Genomic DNA, 19,814 nt, shown 5'->3' on the forward strand with positions numbered 1-19,814 from the left:
CTATGGCTTGAACTTATTACAACAGCGTGTCTTCAGAAGATCAGAATTCAAGGGTCACAGAAATTATATGATATATATATTTGGTTGAATAATTTTTTAAGAGAGGTTTTTTTGCAAAGCTTTTAAGTTTATTTTCAGTATAAAGTCAGCATGAATTAGTTCATTTTAAGTACATTTCAGCTGAGACACTTAACTGTTGAATGAAATATTTTTTATGTCAGTAGAAAAATTAACAAGATTAAAAACATTCTTCAGAAAATTTCATAACTAACAAAACATAAGTCACAAGTAATAATTAATATAGTAATAAACATTTGTGGCCTAAATTGCCCTAAGAAAACAAAGGCTGCACTGGTCTGAATCCTTTACTCATCCTCTAAAAGCCTAAATCAGAATCGCAGTCCATGTCAAACAACTTCCAGAGGCCTTTAGGTTTCACTGGGGTCCATGTCTTGGACTCAGCTGACATCTTGTCTAAGATGGATTCAATACCTGTGTGGCATGCAGAGCTGTTGCTGTCCTGAGACCAGCAGCTGAGAGGGGTGATGATATGCCTCGCAGCTTCACTGGACCTTTTCTCCCTGTTCAGAGGTATCAGACAGTCTGGTTTAAGACTGTCCCGGCCGGTTACCGTGTTCAGATCATGGTGCTCACACAGAGGTGCTGAGCCGTTCTGCTGTTTGTTACACTTCATCAGAGATTGACCGTTTTCATCTGGGACAGCGTGCTTACTCCTCTGTGATAGCACTAGCAGTCTCTTTTTGCGCCTCCTATGGCCTCTGAGAAAGAGTTTCCTCTTTCCAATGCTGCAGCTGGGATCCTGAGGGGGAACCTGCTTGTGTTCAAGGTTGTATGATGCACATAGAGGCTGTGTGCCCTCAAGCTTGTTGTCCTGTAGGATGTCAGAGAGTGACTGTTCTAGCCCTGGTGACGTCTGGATGGCACTGTCCACCAGTCTCTGAGGACTCGGTTTGGCTGAATGCTCTGAGATTAGGGTACTGAGCAGCTTCAGGGCTTCTTCAAGTATATTTTGTTCTCTCTCCTGCTCCTCTCTCAGACTCTCAAGACTACTCTTAAAGCTTTGCAGATTTGAACCAAGTTCTGCTGTGGTGTCTCCACTCTTAAGGACAAAAATGAGCAATTGTCGTCATCACTAATCAGAAAAAATTTACTAGCAATCAAAATCTATTTTTTTGTAATTGAAAGAGACACGCCATTCACCTTTTTCACCTTTTCCTCCAGGTTTGTCATCACCTCTTTGTGGGAATTCACTTTATTTACCAATGTCTCAAACTGCTGGGAAATGTCACTCTGAAGATCATTTAGATTATTTTGCACTGGTATGAATGAATAAAAACATAATAAACTGATAAATAAAAAAATATTATGAAACCATAAAGTAATTTTCCCTAAATTAAATGAGATTATGACTGAATCAACGTTTAATCATTAGGGCAAGGTGCACCATCTACTGGTGACAAGAAATAATTGCTCACTGTGTTTTTTTTTGTTTGTTTGTTTGTTTTTTTACTAAATTAAACTATATACTCTATATACACATCTGTCCTTTAGTAAACTTACATGTTGATGCAAAATTGTCAAATTTTTCAAGGACAGTTTGGCACACACCCATATTTCTTTCTGCGCCAGCAACCAGTTGTTGGATCTGAAAAACATTTTTAACACTAGATTTTTTAACATTACATCTAAAGGAGAGGAGCTGTACAATGAAATTAAAAAAAAAAAACAGAATAGAATTACTTACGTTGTTGAGAGTTTCTCTTGTATGTTGACATTCTTTGGTGAACAGATCGCTGTTCAACAAAGAGGACAGATTGTTAAAACAAATTCAAAGGTGATGAGGGTCATTTTATTATTTTTTTTACTTCCTTTTCATCTAACTCTGCATTGTACTTAAACAATCTAAATTTGTTTACATACAGCATGTATAATATGAAGCACTTCTTTTTATTAAAGACACTGCACAAGGCTTTTGATCGTTAAGCTTATGAATCCCCCAAGTACCTGTCATTTTTTTCTTTTGCCTTTTTCCTGTCCACTTCAAATTTATCCAGTATTCCAAAACCTCTGGTTTTGTCCTTCAATTCTCCAAACAGGAGAGGTTTAGTGTGATAGCTGTTTGTAAACTTTGGGTCACTCCCCTAAACAGAGACAAAATACAGAGGTAAAGAGATATAAAACAGACATAACTATTTTCACACTATCTGAGAGATGAATGTACACACTCACTGACCCATATAAGTCTTATTAAATTCATACAGACAAACAGGAATGCATTGCATCATGCAATTATCAATACTAAAACGCTTACTCTTCATACCAACAGTAACCTAAACAGTAACCTAAATAAACAGACATGGCAAAATCTCTCAAAGGATTCATAGTCATGGCCCTACAAACATGTTATATGTTATGGTTGAAATAGTGGTTAAATTGTAGATCTGCAAAATGGTAAAATGACTGATATGTAAAATGGTAAAATGACTGATATGTAAACTCACAAAAGTAACAAAAGCACAAACATGGTGACCCCCTAAATAACATAACTTGGTATTTATATATAAATCTCACCTCTTGTGAACTTTGTTGGGAGTTCCTGGACGACAAACTCATATCCTGAGATGTGCCCTGAGAGTTTTCAGGCCAAAACTGAGACCCAAAGAATAACTGAGAGTCTGTCAAGCTGGAGTAGCCACAGGTAGCCACATTCCTGGTGATTGTTTTGTCCCCACAAAGTTTGTTAAGTAAAGAAAACAAGAAAGAAACAAATTATCAGTGCAGCAAAACTGACATGTAGAAGTTTGGTAAATATGCAAAACATTGTTCCATGTAGGGCTGCAGCTAACAATTATTTTATTATCTATTATTCTGCCAGTTATATTATTTATATATTTATTTTCTGCCTATGAAATGTCAGAAACTTGTGAAAAAGAACTAGTATAATGCACAACTTAAGGTAATATATTCAAATTGCTTGTTTCAAATGGCTCTATTCAACTTTCAGTCCAAAAACCCAAATACATTCTTTTTATTGTCAAAAATGACCAAACAAAGAATCAAATCTTCACATTTGAGAGGCCATTAACTTTACATGAAAAGTTAATAAAACAAATGCTGGCAAATAATTATGTCCATCAGCAAATCACCTAATTGATGCAGCTCTTTATGTAAGTTAAATTTAAAACCAATGACAAGAGCCATATATCACAGTAAATGATGAGTAACAGGTTAAAGTTAGTTAAGTAAGTAAGCTAACAACCTGCTTGCAGTTGGGATGTTCAGCATTTCTTTTATGTTCCTCAAATTATTCATTGCTTTCGGTGACCTGTTTGTAAAGACAACAAGTTAGCAGCAGTTTTAGGGAGTTATGTCCTCTTAACAGCATCAGTACAGCAGCTGACAGATGTTTTGGAGTCATGCAAGTTAGCCTAGTTAGCATTAGCCTAATGTAGAGAAGGCCTCAGTAGTTAGTTAACTTTAATTAACACAGTCAATTTAAAATTAAGTTACAGTTAACTGTTTAGCTGGGAATGATCAAACTTATCAAGCTAGGAATTACCAAATTTATCAAACCTTTACCAAAAGCTTGTCATGTTAAATTTGGTAACGTAAAATGTTTATCGTGGAATAAACACTTTTAAAATCTGACTCACAGTTAAAGTCGGCAGCGAGCAGCGAGTGTTTGAATCTCCCGCCATACGTCCTTCAAGACTGAGGCTAGGCTGCATTCAGGTACCGTCAGAAAAGTCCAATTTTACGATTTGGTAGCATCAAAAAACGTTTGACAAACGCTGAGGTGGTATGGTTTTGGGAAGATATTGTATTTATTATTTATTCATTCGTGTTCTCTGTGGCTTTAGAACCATATATTTCTCCAGTAAGTCCATACTGTAGACTCACAAAAATGTTAAAGGAGTGCATTATCATGCTAATAAACGTGGGCTAACCAGTCTGACTGGATCAGTAAAAGAGGTAACTGCCCTGAAGCCCCCAGACAGGTTCTTAAACACAGGTGTAACCAAAATCATCACTGACACTGTATTTGTATTGTGCATGTTACTGGTAAATGTAACGGAGCCATCAATACTGTTAGCAATCACACCTGATTTTTAGGCAGCCAATACAATATTTTATGTCTTTTTATAATTTAAACAATCAATAATTATATTAATATATTAATATTAATATAATTGATATAGGCCAGAATTTCTTCTGCATATTTAGCCAACTGAGCCAAAGAATATGACAGTTTCAATTCAAGAAACAATTAATATTGTAATCAATTTCAGTATTTTTTTTTATTTAAATAATATTTCACATTGCAATGGCGTTAATTTAGGAAAGATATTGATAATTCATATTTTTCACTTAATGTCACTCTTGTGCATAAAATTAATGTTTTAGTGAACATTTTCATAGTCAGCAGGCAAAAAAACAAAAACTGAACCTTCAAGAAAGTAGAGTTTATTTCAGGCCTGTTGTATATCCCTGCATTAGTTTTAGCTAGGTTCATCTGGCAAACCGCCAGGGGTTTTATTTTGAAAATCGTACCCGGAAATGCATACTCTTTAACGAGTAGCTGTGGCTGTGAGCTACGAGCCGCATGATTATCTGTGTTTGTCCTGAAGGGGTGTGTTAATGACAAATCTGCCAGCAAACATAAATGACTGTCTGGTGATATCTCTGCGGCAGACGCAACCTGACGTTGATTAAACCACACCTAGGAGTTTGGTCAGGCCAAAGCCTGGTGTTTGGCTGGTGAGTTAACTTTTTGTGTCTCTACATTCACCAATGTGCAGGTGCTTACTCTGTGGCTGTAAACATACCCGATAATGTAAAACAGATTTAGACAGATCAGTGCATCTATCTCTCTAACGCTGACATCGTTATTTCAACGCTGACTGCAGTCTGACTTCATCCCGGTGACAGGTGCTAGCTAGCTAAACTCCTCGGTTGTATACCTTAAGTGAGGTTAGCACATTTCAAAAGCATTTTCTGAGCAATTAGCTGTGTTGATTTACGGGTTGCCCCTGAAGTAATTACTTCGCAATGAAAAAGGAAGGAGTAAAAGTTAGAGAACTGTAACGCTAAGTGACCAGGAAAATCAGACTGTCCCCACATTTATGGAAGTGTTTGTGTGTGACTCATTTTTTATTTTAATACAGCCCTTACAAAATGGCCTAAACACTGGCCTACTTTCATCCTAACCTCAGCCAGAAAGAGTTGAACTTGTCAAATGTATTGTGATATCAGCCAGTTAAGGCAGTTACAATAGCTTTTTATATTCAGACATTAACCTCAAACACCTGATGTTGTGCACTGTTTTGGAACAAATGTTGGAGAACAGAGCATGTAAGTTGACTCTAAATTAAGAAGTGACTTAGCCCTGCAATACTTCTCAAAATTATTAATAGGTCTGGGTATCCTTTAGAGTTTTTCAAGACTTGTGTCAACACAATATTCGAGATTTGGTACCAATACCAAGTGTACTTTTTTCAGTACCTCACTTTAAGAAATATAAATAAACCATTATATTTTTATTAAACAAAAGAAGTCAAATTAAAATAATACATATAGTGTCTCCCAAATAAAATTCAGTCTAAAATGAATAAATTATAATTTAAATAACTACACATTTGATAGAAGAATAAGACTATGAATCTGACTAGGCAACTTTGAGTTGAACCAGTCAGATTCTTGATTATGTCTTCTTTCCTGTGGAATAAATGGCTAAAAGTCTGTGTCCTATGTACTATGTGCCTAGTTAGAGCGATTCATGCGTTTCTAATTTGACTGTTTGATCTCCAAGGGTTCAAATATGGCTCTGTCATTCCTTTTGGTCTTGGCTGCCACTGTGATTCTTATTAGACCTGAGACACCTGTAACTAAGGTAAGATGATGAATGTTACTTGGCCAATTGATGTGTGTGTGTGTGTGTGTGTGTGTGTGTGTGTGTGTGTGTGTGTGTGTGTGTGTGTGTGTGTGTGTGTGTGTGTGTTTTTTTCAGGCTACACTGACTTGATAACACTGTGGAACACAATTTTTGTTGAGTTAGGGGTGCGAAATCCAAAACTGATCTCAGTTTTTCTCTATTGCGTCAAGTTTTTGAACTATAGGATCCCCGTTTTCTTAAAAAATATGAAAAATACTGTACTAAGATGGAATAGTTACAAGCTTTGAAAACTAAAAAAACAGCATAAAACAAAATAGAACTTACAACGGTATGCCCATGGTTACAAGGTTAAGAGAAAAGCCAGCACAAATCCTCTTAATTCCTACTATGCTAGCTTTCTGTTTGCACATATTGATAGTACTGACCTATTGGGAGCTGCACACACCTCTCACCGCACTGTCTCAATTGTGACTGCACAAACAAGTTGCCACGTAGCTGTTGATGAGTCCAACCGTAATCAGATGGCAAGTCTTACTACAGCTAATCAGTGGAATTTTGCTTATCTGGAGGGTAAGCTGTGGAGAAAAAACTTGACGTGCTAGAAAAAAACTGACTGCAATTTTGGAATCGGCATGCCAATTTTAGTTTTAATCAGCATAAAAATCTAACTCAACAGAATTTTTTTTTCAAATTGTTCCCCAGTGCAATCTGTGAATGCTTCTCTGTTCACAGGCCTTACATCAGAACTCCCTTGAGTGCTGTGGTGAGAAACAGAGAGTGAACAATTCATGTTCAAATGACACTCACTGTGAACCAGGTAATGTGGATGTTATGAATGACACTACTGACAAACAGCTGTGGTTGAGGTTGTGGGCTATATACAGAACATCACTCAGACTTTTGATTTTATCATCACCACTTTGAGATTAGTGTAAGGAGAGAATATGAATCACTCTACCTTATATTACCTTATATACTACATTTGTCAATCAGAATGCACAGAGCACAACTTCTGACAGTTCAACATTTAAGAGATTTAGAATAATACATAAGGACATAGTCTGTAAATTATTTTTTTTTAAACAGCGTAATGTCATTTGGCAGAAAATTGCTGTTTGAGGTGTTTGGTCCAGTTAAGAGCTATTCAGATTATTCACCATATGAACTCGGATGAATGATTTATTAAGCTTTTCACCGCCTTTGGATAAATATATGCCTTTCCTCATGGTGGAAGCTTAAAAAATGCTCAACAACAAACCAAGTTGGCCTCAGTGACACCTGAGTTTTTCTGAAGCTGGTGGCACTTGGTGTTTTGAACCAGTGTGCTTGTTGTTATATTGCAAAAATTGTTGTAAAAGTGTCATCTTCATTCGTAATGGATAACTGTAACCCATTAATTTCTCTGGCTATTTGAGTGACTGACAATACAGAAACTGTGTTAAGACACAGTCATAAAAAAAAAAAAAAAGGTTTTATACATAATGTAGCTGATTGTTCTGTAAAATTAGATATTAAGACTATTAATTAAAACTCATACATACTTTATGCTTTTATACCATTGAACTGGAAATATACAATCTACATGCCTTCATCAACAATTGAAAGACATAACAACACTGATGTATTGTAAAGAAATTACATTGAATAATATAATAGTTGTGTTGCTCATTGTTGTACTTCTTAAAATGAAAGAGGAAGTATGATAGAGGTGTTGTGGAAAAAACAACAGTCTGCTCCTGCGTGCCAGAGAGACAGAGTGAAACAGGCAAATAAAGACTTAAACTTATGAAATGGCCTGCCCTGTCCCTGTGCTAACGTTAGCTTTTATCCTTTGTAACTTGTAAAAAACAAAAACATTGTTTTGTGAATTTGAAACTTTTTGAACTGTATTAGCAGTGGAAGATGTTTCACTTTCATTTAACACCAGTAAATGTACCATGAATACACCATACATACTAAATAATGAACATGTTCTCCATCTGAGAATAAAATGATATGAAATATATTCTTGTTTTGAATTATTCAGGCTGCTTCTTGCGTGTCCTTGAGAACAGCAATACTGTTTGCATATTCTGTGACTCAGCAGCTGTGGATCTGGAGAACATAACAGTCTGCACCTACAGTAAGGACTGGGAACTGTTCACTCACTGATTTGGAGAAATTAAAATTTTAATGTTTTGGGGCATGTGTTTTGTAATTGACATGTTTTCTGTCCATATTAGACTATACAGTGGAGCGGAAGAATCATACAACTGTAACTACTGTCACTCCTAAAATTGGTAAGATGTCATATCTGCAGTCACTGCAGACTGACTTACTAATTTCATTATGTGTAATATTTCTTTACCTGCACTTTCATGTGTCTGCAAGTCTGAATTATTAGAAAAAGTTAGTTCAGTTTTAAGGATAAATTAAAGGTTAATATAGCTCTCATTGATTGTGATTAGTTTGAAATGTAAGATGAAGAGAGCAGAATACTTCATGTTTAAGTGTGTGTGTATGATGACACACTTAATGTCTGCAGTAGCCAATAATATATTTGTCATAATTCTTGTCATCTGCTTCCTGTTTTGTCTTGTACTTTTGTGCAGGAGGGCCGGGCGTGGCAGCCTCCCTTCTTCTGGGAACACTGTTGATCAGCCTGTTCCTTATCCTGTCTGTTGCCTCCTTTTTCTACCTCAAACGCTCCAACCGACTGCCAAGCATCTTCTACCGCCGCAACAAGGGTAAGTAGTGAAATATGAACCTGAAGGTCCACAGCTCCTGCTGACCCATCACGCCCATTAAATCCAGTATAATACAGCATGGAAGTGCTTGAAGAACATGGAATGTTATTGCTTAGCTCCAGTGATCTTGTTTGATTTTCATTTGGTTAAATTCAAATGTAACATTATGTTGTGTACATTTACAGCCTTCATTTTCCAACCAAGTGAGACAGTAAGTCAATTTTATTGTTTGTTTATGGTTAACTGCACACTACAGAACATTTAGAGACTCGTGTAGAGACTGTGAATCTGTTCATTGTAACCTCAGCAATGTTCTCCAGTACAACAAACGTTATTTATAAATGCTTGTGTCTCTAAGGAATAGATATAATACCTTTTGTTTTTTTTCCCTCTTCCAGGCTGTCATGATCCCCTCTTCATCAGGTAAGACGACTACACTGTTGTACTCTGTAAACTACCTCTTTGACCTTGCGGAACAGGTTTCAGAGTTATGTGACTATTTGGCAATGTTGGTGAGGTGCTTTACATCTTTGAGAACTGTTGCAGGAATGACAAGCTTGTATTAAAAAAAAAAAAAAAGTGATCCTGGATATAAAAGCTGTTCTTAAAAGCACAAAACATACTAAAAGTTAGCTTTCAGATGCTATGACCAATTCGCTGGTCGCGCTGGTCTCCTCTGATTTTTGTAACTGATGATGTTTTTGTGTTTCTTTCTTTTTGAAGTGAGGAAGCCAAGATATGTCAGAAGGGAGCGGCCCTCTGCGACATCAACAGTGAATAGTACCACCATACCCACTACATCCACTACTCAAGTCTATAATGTGTAGGAGGAGGGGTGGGAGCGCTGGTGCAGGTAGGAGAGAAAGCTCAGGAATGATATTAGATTTTCTTATCAAGTGTGAAGAAAGACCAGCTGATGTGTATAGATGTGGCCAAATTTAACTGTAACTGTGGGTGGTGCATCTTATTGACACTGCCTTTGACTTGTTCATATATTTGTTCATTAGTCTTCATTTGTTTTTTCTTTGAAAATAAGCACACACGATAGCTAAAATATTCCAGGAAAAAAGTTTCAGCATTTCTCTGTAAATCTGAAACATCACAGGTCGGTTTGTATTTTCCACCCTCTGATGTAGCACTGTTGTGATGAATAGCCTCATCAGGATCAGGATCTAGTCCTAATACTGTCATTAAGCAGTTTTTATCTGCTGTATGACTGTGCATGTTGGGTTTCATGAATATGTGGACCTGTCTGTTAAAGGAGTAGTGTGACATTTAGGAAAATATGCTTATTTGCTCTCTAGACCAAGAGTTTGGTGAGAAGATTGATACCCCTCTCAGTTATAGCGTCACATGGATAATATGATGCTACAGCTGCTAGCCGCTTAGCTTTGCATAAAGACTGGAAATGGCAGGGAAACGACTAGCCTGAACCTGTTCAAAGCACCAGCACCTCCAAAGCTGTAGGACTGTCCATCTGTTCATCTGTCCGTCCATCCTATTCTTGTGAACGCAATATCTCAGTAATGCCATGACATAATTTCTTCAAATTTGGCACAAATGTCCTCTTGGACTTAAGGATGAAGTGATTTGATGGTGGTGGTCAAAGGTCAAGATCACTTTGATCTCACAAAACACATTTTTTGGCTTCTTGAATGTGATATGTCAGGACCGCCTTGAGTGAATTTCTTCTGATTTGGCACAAACATTCACTTAGACACAGGATGAACCGATTTTGTGGTCAAAGGTCACTGTGACCTCATAAAACATGTTTTTGGCCATAACTCATGAATGCATACACTAATCATGACACACTTTAACACAAATGCGTAAAAGATAAAACTATGAAATAAGGATATTTTGTATCCAAATGGTCAAAGGTCAACTTCACTGTGACATCATAATGTTCTGAAAAAAACTCAGGAAGGGGAGATTGCCACCATGTTTCCTGCAACTTGGCCGGTTGACAGAGGCATACAACCGTAGGGCTGTAATTCTAGTTTGACTTTGGTTTCTGTCTGGATTAAGCAAACAAGATATAATGTTTTAATGACGGGCTAGCTGTTTTCCCCTAGTTCAAAGTTTTTATGCTAAGCTAAGATAAGCTAATGTCTCCTGGCTGCTGTAGCTCCATTTTTAACAGACATGAGGCTGGTATCGGTCCTCTCATCTTGGCTGTACTTTTAAGTGACAGGTTTCATAAATACATGGATCTGTCTGTTTAGACCCATCAGAGGAATCAAACCAGCGACCAAGTTGAGCGACAGTGACACTGCTGAGTGACAGCCCAGTGACATTTGATGGAGGTTTGTTTTTCCTGAGTTCGCTAATTAGGATTTTTTTTTTTTTTTTTTTTTTTTTTTTTTTTTTTACATGTGTGTTATTTATTTGCATTTTGTAACAGTGCACTGAATTTAACTGATTCGAGTCAGGCCAACAGAATAAATAATGTGTCTGATAGTATGAGATTTCTTCTGGTGGACCGGGACATTATAGGGAGTTGCTGTATGTGTTGTAATGATGATTGTTTGATTGACCTTGTATTTTTATTGTTGCATTTGTATTTATTATTTTTGTGAGCTCAACCAAGGTGAATGTATTTCACGAGTACAACAAATCATGTTGTCAGTTGAATGCATTATTTATTACATTCCACAGCAGACCCACTCACACACCAACAGAGGTCATTTTCAACACCATCATGTTTTGCAAATTTTGTTCCATGAAGTAAACTTTAATTCCAACAGATTTTTCTCTCAAAACATAACATTTTTAAATCCTCCTGCACTTTATTTGTCTGAGGTCATCACATACTTTTTATGCTCAAATGCTCTAAATACCCAACTTATTGCCATTAAGTGTGATTGAGATTGTTTTCTTGTATTACTGGCAACATTGTTGTTGCATTGTAAACATTACTTGACTACTATTACCTTTGCCAAATGTTGTCTGAAGAAAATGGCATGTACTATATGCCATTACTGTGATTACTGTGCCATTATGAGCTTTAAATGCAGCAGGACAACATTTTTGTCTGGACATGATGAAGAATTGGGTATTTGAAAAATATCCAGTGGCCTTTACTGTGCACAATTCGAAACCAAGGCTAGTTATCCAAGTTTTATTTGCTTTGTGGTATTTTACGTCATATATTTTTATATCTTGGCAACACAATTTCCATCTTGAGTATGTGTGGAGCAATCTGAAGTGAACCAGATAAAAGGCAGCGATCATTCCATGAATATTCCCCTTTTTGCTTCATGTTTGCTGTTGTACAGACAACAATAAGCTGAATACATGTACATATTGTTTTATACAAATGATGTATTGTTTTTGTAAGGATGTACATATTCTAGTTTCAAGGCCATGAAGAATGTTCTGAAGATGTATGTATTGTTTTCAGAAATAAAGCACCTTTCCATAATCGCCGTTTTCCTCTGTGCAGTTGTATGAACTATCATACTGTTGTTTCTTTAAATAAAACTACCTAGCTTAAACCACACATTTGTCAAAGACCAATTTGAATAATTTTTGATATGTTTCTTTAATGATTTCTGCTTTAACAATGACACTCTGTAGAAGTTATTCTGCTGATGACTTTCTAATTTCCCTGTTTAATGGTTGGTTTTGTGATTATATCACAACATTTTGGGGTAAAGAATTTAACTTAAGTTTGAATATTAAAATGTCATTTGTTAAAATGAAAAATCTAAATATTTAAGTAGAAAAACAATTGTCACTTTAAATATAGTACACAACAAATATTTAAACTACCAATCATGGTAGCAAAGTGTGAGTGCCCTACTATGTCCATTATGTTTTAGTCTCATAATGGAACTGATTATTGATCTTACCTCTGATGAATGTAAGAGGGCTTGTACTTTTAGTTGCTGAAATGTCACACCTCTGGTAGTGTAGGGAAGGACGTCTGGACCCCATGTGACTGGACATACTACTCTATTTATAACAGCTGTGTGCAAGGCCCCAGTCTGACATATGCAAGGACAGATCCACATCAGAGCTGAAATGCTCCTTCAGGGAGAAAAGTACTGACACCTTCAAACTGGATGTCTTGTCCCTCTGCAACAGGTAGGTCCCTGTTTACTACAGGAACACAATGACACTCATTCACCGAATATGATATGCTTTTTGTTAGTTGTTTTAATACAGTAGAAAATACAAGACCTTTAATGACTTTGAAGCAGAGCAGCTGAAAGAATTTAATCACAACACCGTCCATTATGCTGAAAATGACAGTGACCCTAATGACCACACTGCTGCAAAATAATGAAATACATTTAACCCTAAAGCTAAAATAGTGCAAAATGTGTTCACCAAATACAAAAATACTTGAAGGCTTCAATAAGAAGATGTTTTAGTGTTCATATAATTTTGTATTAGTTTCACTCTGTTTACAAACAACCCCCACTGTGTCTGTCAAACTGATACAGTGAGTTGTACCCTGACACTGGACAGCTGAATCTTTCATATCAGGTCGAATTACATGTTTTCTAAGAGCAAGGCTGTGGAGTATTTTGGGGTCTGTTATGGAGCTTGTGACCAAGGTGCTCTAGTGTTGCTTTGCTGATCTCTGAGATTTTCACTTCTCAAGTTTTGAACTAATACAGGAGCCTGTTTGAATTCTGCACAATTGTTTCCAACTGACAGCTGAATACAGCAATGTAAAGCTTCAAACAAATGCTTGTGCTCTATATTTAACTCAAATGTGTTGATGTAACTTCAACTGTAACCTGGTGGGGTTATAGTGGGGTAACATCTGAATCTGTAATCACTGATCTTCTTTATATTTCCTCTTCTGTTTTTTTTCAGATTGAAGAGCATGTGATATATCAAAATGGACGATTTAGATCACAGCATGCACATCGCGGAGTTCGACTGGACCAGCTTCTATGATGAGAGTGAAGAGTGCAGTCTGCTGCAGCCTTCGCTTGCCTGCCCTGATAACTTGAGCCTCAGCGATTCAGAGGATTCAGAAAACTCAAGTTCAGTCTCCAGCACAGGGCAGCGGGAGAAACAGCAGAGCCTTGGTGTGAACAGTGATGGAGCAGAGAGCAGTGCTGCAGGATGCAGCACAGAAGAAGAGAGCTGTATGAAGTTATTGATGAAGCTGAATGAAAGAGGTACAAGAGGGGAACAAGCTGAAGAAGACGGTGTGACACAGGTGGATTCTGAAATATGCCTTGATTGTCCTGCAGGAGATACACTGAGCACAAAAGAGCTGCATGTGAAGACTGCAGAAGACATCACAGAGGAGATAAATGACAACACTATAAACACACTGCAAACTGATGCAATTCAAGTTCAGTGTTCAGGGGTTTCCAAAGAGCTGGAAAAGAAGGCTGGAGATCTGCAAACAGAAGTAGATAATTCCAGAAATGAACCTGATCCACTGTGCCACCAAACACAACCAAATGTGAATGAGCCACGCGCTACAGACAGAGTTATGAGTGAGGATGCGAGCAGTGTTGCTCCAAGAGTAGAGAAGGAGCGCTGGTTCGTGACAGTGAATGACAGTCCTGCACGGCAGCGGGTGCGTGTCACCTCTATGAAAAAAAAACGAAGACAAAAAAAACCTTGTAAAAAAAGTCACAGTCTGTGCAACCACGGGGAGGAGAAATCACATGCAAATGACTTGGAGATAAGCAAGGATAAATGTGAATCTCAGGGAGGGAGGAACATGGGAGGCTTCACTCAATCAAACCAAAACTTGCTTCAAAACTCAGGATGGCATCAAAGTTCTGAAATAAATCCTGAGAGCCTTTCGGATTCACTGCCAATGTCTTGTGAGGAGGACAATGTGTCAGAAAACCTGATAATCTCTCATTCCCCCAAAGAAAATATCACTGAGCCTATGACACAGAGAAACGAGGAACGAGGCAGCTCAGCATCCACATCATATGATACATTCACACCCAAAAACTCTCCACAGTTGGAAAACACGGACGAGTTTGAAGATGGTGTTGAGTTTTTCTCCAGTCACAGTTATGACTCTGAAACCTATATGTCTGCTGCTGAATCAGTGGAGGAAACTCAGCATCTACTCATGGAAAACATTCAACCCGTGGATTTAATACAGCTGCAGTGCTCAGCACCTGTGATGTTGCAGACTAACAGTGCTAATGCTGACAGTACACAGGGCAGACAAATGCATTCTTGTGATAGCACTGCCTCCTGCAATGTGGCAGACAGCAACTATGAATACACCGATGTTGACCCCGCCCTGACATTTCCATCTGCTGGCCAAAGAGCCGACAACATGCCAAATGACAACTGTGCATGTGATGATAACACACACAGCACGGTCCTCCACACGGTCTCGCACACACCTGGACTTCAAAAACACAAAATTAACCTTTCAGAATCTGGTAGCTCGTCAGGGGATCAGCTTAGTCCTCTCCCTGTTCCCGAGTTAACGGTAACACCTTGCTCTGCGGCTAACAACCCTGAAGCATATGCCAAAGCTGCAGGCCACACTCAACCTGTGTACGCCATTTCTGCCTTTTGGGATGAAATGGAAAAATTGACCATAAATGACATTTTGCAGCTTAGGATGGGTAGAAGCACGCCTCCCTGGGAAACACAAGAAACAGCGACAGCATATGTAGATGAATCTCCAACAGGTCACGGCACTGTGGGTGACGCTGTGCCGTATAATTTGCCTGATGGTGGTCTAATGGATATGTCGGACACTGCTGACTCAGACTATTTCACACAGCCTGACGAATCCAAGCCAGATCGCTCAAGCTGTGAGTTTTCCACATCAGATTTTGAAGAGGAGTACTGGCAATTTATTGGCGCCAGTAGGAACCCAAGTCCTGATCCTCATAGCAAAAACCAACAAAGGACTAATGACTCTCCTTTCTTATCACAGGAGGAGGATGAGGAGGAGGAGTCCACAAGCTCTGAAGGAAAGGAGACACCTGTGCCTTTGGAGGACTTTGCAGGACAGTGTTTTGAGGAACAGGACTCACATATTTTGAGCAAACTTGCGTGGCCAAGACAGACAACAAAAAGCAAAAGTATGCACAACCTACAAGCTCTCATCAAGGAGGATTTAACTTTACCTTTCGGTAGTGATGACAGCGGTCTACTTCTCAGCAGCTGCCAGTCTCTGGGGGAAAACATGGTGTTGAAAGTGAGTGATAGCCTGGAAACACTCATCCCAGCATCTTTTCTATCCACCACAGAGATACTGGATGAGCATTATCAAATATCCTTCCCAGAAGTGTTTGAATACTTTTTCACAGAGGGTGAACCAAAAAATGACTCCGGGTGTGTCGCTGTCTATGATCCAGAGGACATCCCAGTGGCTCCTGTGTTTGACTACACTCTTTGTACATTCAGGGATGAATTGTCATTCTTTTCGCTCCATGATTCCCAGCGCAGTGAAGAGAAACCCATCCCTATCTTCTCTTGTTCTCGTCCTAAGCGCAGAGAACTCACATTCCCAAAATTGAACTATGTTTTTTTGAGTGCAGACTACGAAGCGGAGGAGGAGATGGACAACCTCTCCCCGATCAGAGTTGTGTCTCACTCTTTCATCCAGGCCAATCACTGTGGGACATCTGCAGCAGGTGCAGGTAGGTCTCGCGACTGGAAAGGTTTGATATCGATGAGGAAGATTCGCTTCCACGACAAAGGCAGCATCTGGTGCCGAAGGCCGGGCGCCTGGGTGTTTCCAGTTGTGGCTGAGAGGATAGAGAGAAAGGATCCACCAGTCACTGTTCTCACGCAGGGAAGAGTCTCTTCAACTCCTTCTCAGTTCAGAGAGGTAGCAGTCCAGCAGAGCATTCTGGGAACTATACCGACAACAAGTAAGCCAGAGCTCTCTTATAATACCGTCCTGGACGTAAAAGGTAAAAAACAACGCATGCAGAATTAAATGAAATCCACTTTTCTGCACACATTTATGTCTCTTACAGGACAAGAGGGCATCTTCTCTACACTGAAGCAGTCTGATATGTGTTTGGTCTGCATTGCCTTTGCATCCTGGGTACTGAGATCTTCTGATCCAGAGGCTGCTGATGCCTGGAAAGCAGGTATGAAGCTTGTTGCATTGATATTCTGCTGTGACAGTTATTATTATTCAGAAAGTAAGTCTAAAATACAATATTAAAGCCCCAAGAACATATTTTCTCTGTTAGCTTCTTAAAGAACTTTAAATAAATAAATGAGTAATAAATATTTGCTGCGGTTTAAATGGAACAATTTCTTTTATGGAAGTTCATCACAACACTTACAGCGGTTACAGTCAGACCCACAGCTGATTTTCATTGCTTTTCTCCATGCTAAAATAAAAAATAAATGAAAATTAAAATAATTTTAACAATGATTGCTGCTTACTAGGATAGATTTTTTTAATTTCACTGAGAAATACTTTAGATTTTAAACCCAGTTTTCAGGGGCTTTAAGTTTAAAAGTTCTGTATAACTTCATGAATGTAACTTTAATTAAATCCTGTTCAGCTCTGCTAGCAAATGTGAGTGCGCTCTCAGCCATCCAGTATCTGCGGCAGTATGTGAAGAAGACGGCGCCCTCCTCAAGATGAGCCCTGATACATAATGTACACACAAGAGAAGTAATTTCCCAAAAAATTTTCACATGGGTCCATCTGTACAAATACAAATACATCCACTATATATATATATATATATATATATATATACATATATATATATATATATATATGCACATACACACATATATATATGTGTGTGTGTGTGTGTGTGTGTGTGTGTGTGTGTCATTCACCTGCTTAATATCTACTGTCTTTTCCCAGTATATTATACAGCACATAAAGAAGATCTGAGGTTTTAAGTTTTTTTCAGCCTGAACTGAGTTGGACTGATGACATGCAATAATTATAATTAAAATGAGAGTGAAAAATAAGGATTAGAAAAACAAAATACAAAGGATCAAATTTAAAAGATAAAAAGTTATAAATATATGTGATAGAAGTATAAAAATCAGCCAATATGCATATTTTCAGTATATGGAAATGAAAAATGTATGCCACAATTTTAGGCAGACTGTGAAATAAACAAGACTAAACCTAGAATATGGCTGGACCGTGTAGGGTCAATGTGTAAAATTGAGGATGTAGTTGAAAACTGTTGTGGAACAGCTGTAAACAACTGATCTGCCTGGTGCCAGTTTCAGCCCTTTATCTAGTTCCTTTCTCTGTGCTCGCATATACAGTATTTAATACGGCCGAATTCCCAATAAAGCTGTTTCCATTTACATGTTTTTCTGTTTCTGTTGATTGAAATGCAGCCCATGAAGACTACGTGATAAATTTCAAGCTATTTCCAAGCTGCTGCTCTGCACAAAATTCTGATTTTATTTACATTTATTCAATTGGTAGATTTTTTAATCCGAAGCAACTTATAAGTGAGAGACATAACTAAAGCTTCGAACCACAGCTTTATCTGACAAAATCACCAAACATGTAAGTTAAAGACAAGGACTGTGCGGTGATTTCAGCTATATTTTCTTGTAAAACAAACACTCAGAAAGAAAGTTAGAAGCAACAGTGAGTCTTTCTTATCAAGCAGCACACAGCCTCTGTCTGAGTAACAAACTGCTGTTTTGCTCACTTCCACTAACTGAACAGAGCAGACGTAGAGAGAGGTGTATGTCTCGCTTGCGGAGCATTACTGGACTCCCTTCTATGTAGCTAAGGTTAGTCCAAAAAGTTGCTACATTTGTCGCTAGGGGCTTTTTTGAAGAAAAAAAAATCTCTAAATCTACCGACAAATGTGCTAAAGTAGCAACACAGCAGGTATTAATTGTGCCCTAATACAAACTGTGCCAACTGAATTTGAAAGAGCAATGGCCATGGGGGAAACTCCAACACTGGTCCCGTTGACCAATGGTGTAACTTCATATCTCTATTTTATCAGTCATGGACATTCACGTTCATGGACTGGCCCTTCTGCTAAAGTCTAGTACAAAGACTAGTTGTATCAAGTACTATTACCTGTATTAAGGATTCATATCTGAAATGAGAACAATGAGTACTGGGTTAAGTATCACAGAGAGGATAGGGAACACATTGTTAGTTTTGATCTTGTCATGGGATCTGTTAAAGGCTTATGTGAGCCTTAAGCCTTTAAGACATGAAAACATTTCAGGTGCATTTTAAGCTTTTAATAACCTTGGTTTTATCAGTTCTGGATAAACTGATGTTGATATATGGACCATAATGTAAGCTCAGAAGCTCTCAGTTTTATAAATGTCCTTTTGTTTCGTCAAACATGGATTTGTATGTTATAGAGCTGCAGTCAAGCTAAGATGTAATAGCTGCCTGTAGAGTTTTGATGCATTGCTGAAAAGTGTATGTGGGGTGTCTTTGTAGGGATAACAGCCTGAAAAAAGTCATGGTGTAGATATTGGTCTGGTTTATATGTATGTTGTAAGAAAAGATTAAGTAAGTTACTGCTTGAGCTGTGTGTGATTGGAAAGCTTTGTCTGAAACTGTGGTTCCCAACCTTTTTTGCTTTGTGCTCACTTAATTAAAAGCCACGTCTACTTGCGACCTCTCACCACAGCCTGCGTGAGGTGTAAGCAGTTAAGGTGATTCTTCATTTTCAGACCACTTCATCTGAATAATTTCTAGACCTGAAAAAGTAAAAATATACAGTATTAAACAGTAAGAAAAAAAGCAAAGATTAGAGATGTCTGAAAAATAAATGCAACTCTTTGTAGCAGATTTTTGTTTTTTCTTGCTTCACGACCCTTTAGATTAATCTCAGGAACCCTTGTGAGGTTCCCGACCCCCAGGTTGGGAACCACTGTTCTAAAATGCTGTACGGTCAAAAATGTTGGTGCAGGATCTACTGTGATAGAAAAAAAAAAAAAGTCATCCTGTGCTGATCCAAAAATTCAAGCTAAACTATTTTCTTATGAGTAGTTCTGACTATTCACATAACTTCATAAAATACATTTCCATTCAGCGTTGCTGTGTCAAATGCTTTTAAGTATCAACGCTAAACAACTTGTTGTTGTCAGTGCCACTGTTTAAAAACTATTTTGTGTGAAGAACTACAATTCATTGTTATAACATATCTCGTCAATCAAAACTGCACCATATATGACAGATTTGGTGCAATAGGTGATTTAATGCAATAAAAGCATGAATATATAACTGTCCT

General features: G+C 38.0%; 3 protein-coding genes across 5 annotated transcripts; 2 read left to right on the top strand and 1 right to left on the bottom strand.

The window, feature by feature from the left end:
- Positions 1-96: 96 nt before the first annotated feature.
- Positions 97-3,851, bottom strand: LOC139631016 (interactor of HORMAD1 protein 1). Of its 2 annotated transcripts, none has more exons than XM_071494939.1 (8): positions 3,675-3,851; positions 3,281-3,346; positions 2,593-2,731; positions 2,026-2,162; positions 1,766-1,814; positions 1,582-1,666; positions 1,222-1,337; positions 97-1,120 (listed from the first exon to the last, which is right to left on the bottom strand). In XM_071494939.1, exons 2-8 carry the CDS (start codon positions 3,331-3,333, stop codon positions 377-379), a joined length of 1,323 nt encoding a protein of 440 aa, XP_071351040.1. In that variant the 5' UTR covers positions 3,334-3,346; positions 3,675-3,851; the 3' UTR covers positions 97-376. The 2 variants fall into 2 exon arrangements, with proteins under 2 accessions (XP_071351040.1, XP_071351041.1); XM_071494940.1 differs by lacking the exon at positions 3,675-3,851 and adding an exon at positions 3,581-3,644.
- A 718-nt stretch (positions 3,852-4,569) lies between these two features.
- On the top strand, positions 4,570-12,066 carry cunh1orf159 (chromosome unknown C1orf159 homolog). 2 transcript variants are annotated; one of them, XM_071493521.1, is made up of 10 exons: positions 4,570-4,779; positions 5,831-5,911; positions 6,647-6,731; positions 7,941-8,036; positions 8,137-8,193; positions 8,506-8,640; positions 8,826-8,851; positions 9,039-9,063; positions 9,364-9,493; positions 10,866-12,066. In XM_071493521.1, exons 2-9 carry the CDS (start codon positions 5,840-5,842, stop codon positions 9,465-9,467), a joined length of 600 nt encoding a protein of 199 aa, XP_071349622.1. In that variant the 5' UTR covers positions 4,570-4,779; positions 5,831-5,839; the 3' UTR covers positions 9,468-9,493; positions 10,866-12,066. The 2 variants fall into 2 exon arrangements, with proteins under 2 accessions (XP_071349622.1, XP_071349621.1); XM_071493520.1 differs by having other exon boundaries at positions 4,572-4,779; positions 9,364-12,066.
- Positions 12,067-12,180: 114 nt separating this feature from the next.
- On the top strand, positions 12,181-19,367 carry perm1b (PPARGC1 and ESRR induced regulator, muscle 1b). The gene is made up of 4 exons (XM_071493519.1): positions 12,181-12,729; positions 13,471-16,475; positions 16,584-16,700; positions 17,127-19,367. Exons 2-4 carry the CDS (start codon positions 13,496-13,498, stop codon positions 17,207-17,209), a joined length of 3,180 nt encoding a protein of 1,059 aa, XP_071349620.1. The 5' UTR covers positions 12,181-12,729; positions 13,471-13,495; the 3' UTR covers positions 17,210-19,367.
- Positions 19,368-19,814: the final 447 nt, after the last annotated feature.

This window comes from Trachinotus anak, unplaced genomic scaffold (genome assembly GCF_046630095.1).
Source record: "Trachinotus anak isolate AG129_WGS33_773 ecotype Australia unplaced genomic scaffold, CSIRO_AGI_Tana_v1 ptg000013l, whole genome shotgun sequence".
Lineage (NCBI taxonomy): Eukaryota > Metazoa > Chordata > Actinopteri > Carangiformes > Carangidae > Trachinotus > Trachinotus anak.

Excerpts from the sequence above, each read along its gene's own strand:
- LOC139631016 (XM_071494939.1), bottom strand. The coding sequence starts at position 3,333 with ATGAATAATTTGAGGAACATAAAAGAAATGCTGAACATCCCAACTGCA. Across the intron at positions 2,732-3,280 it reads AACATCCCAACTGCAAGCAG|GAATGTGGCTACCTGTGGCT; the intron begins GTTGTTAGCTTA and ends AACAATCACCAG. Across the intron at positions 1,815-2,025 it reads GCAAAAGAAAAAAATGACAG|CGATCTGTTCACCAAAGAAT; the intron begins GTACTTGGGGGA and ends TTTGTTGAACAG.
- cunh1orf159 (XM_071493521.1), top strand. The coding sequence starts at position 5,840 with ATGGCTCTGTCATTCCTTTTGGTCTTGGCTGCCACTGTGATTCTTATT. Across the intron at positions 5,912-6,646 it reads CTGAGACACCTGTAACTAAG|GCCTTACATCAGAACTCCCT; the intron begins GTAAGATGATGA and ends CTCTGTTCACAG. Across the intron at positions 8,194-8,505 it reads TACTGTCACTCCTAAAATTG|GAGGGCCGGGCGTGGCAGCC; the intron begins GTAAGATGTCAT and ends ACTTTTGTGCAG.
- perm1b (XM_071493519.1), top strand. The coding sequence starts at position 13,496 with ATGGACGATTTAGATCACAGCATGCACATCGCGGAGTTCGACTGGACC. Across the intron at positions 16,476-16,583 it reads GGGAACTATACCGACAACAA|GACAAGAGGGCATCTTCTCT; the intron begins GTAAGCCAGAGC and ends TGTCTCTTACAG. Across the intron at positions 16,701-17,126 it reads TGCTGATGCCTGGAAAGCAG|CTCTGCTAGCAAATGTGAGT; the intron begins GTATGAAGCTTG and ends AATCCTGTTCAG.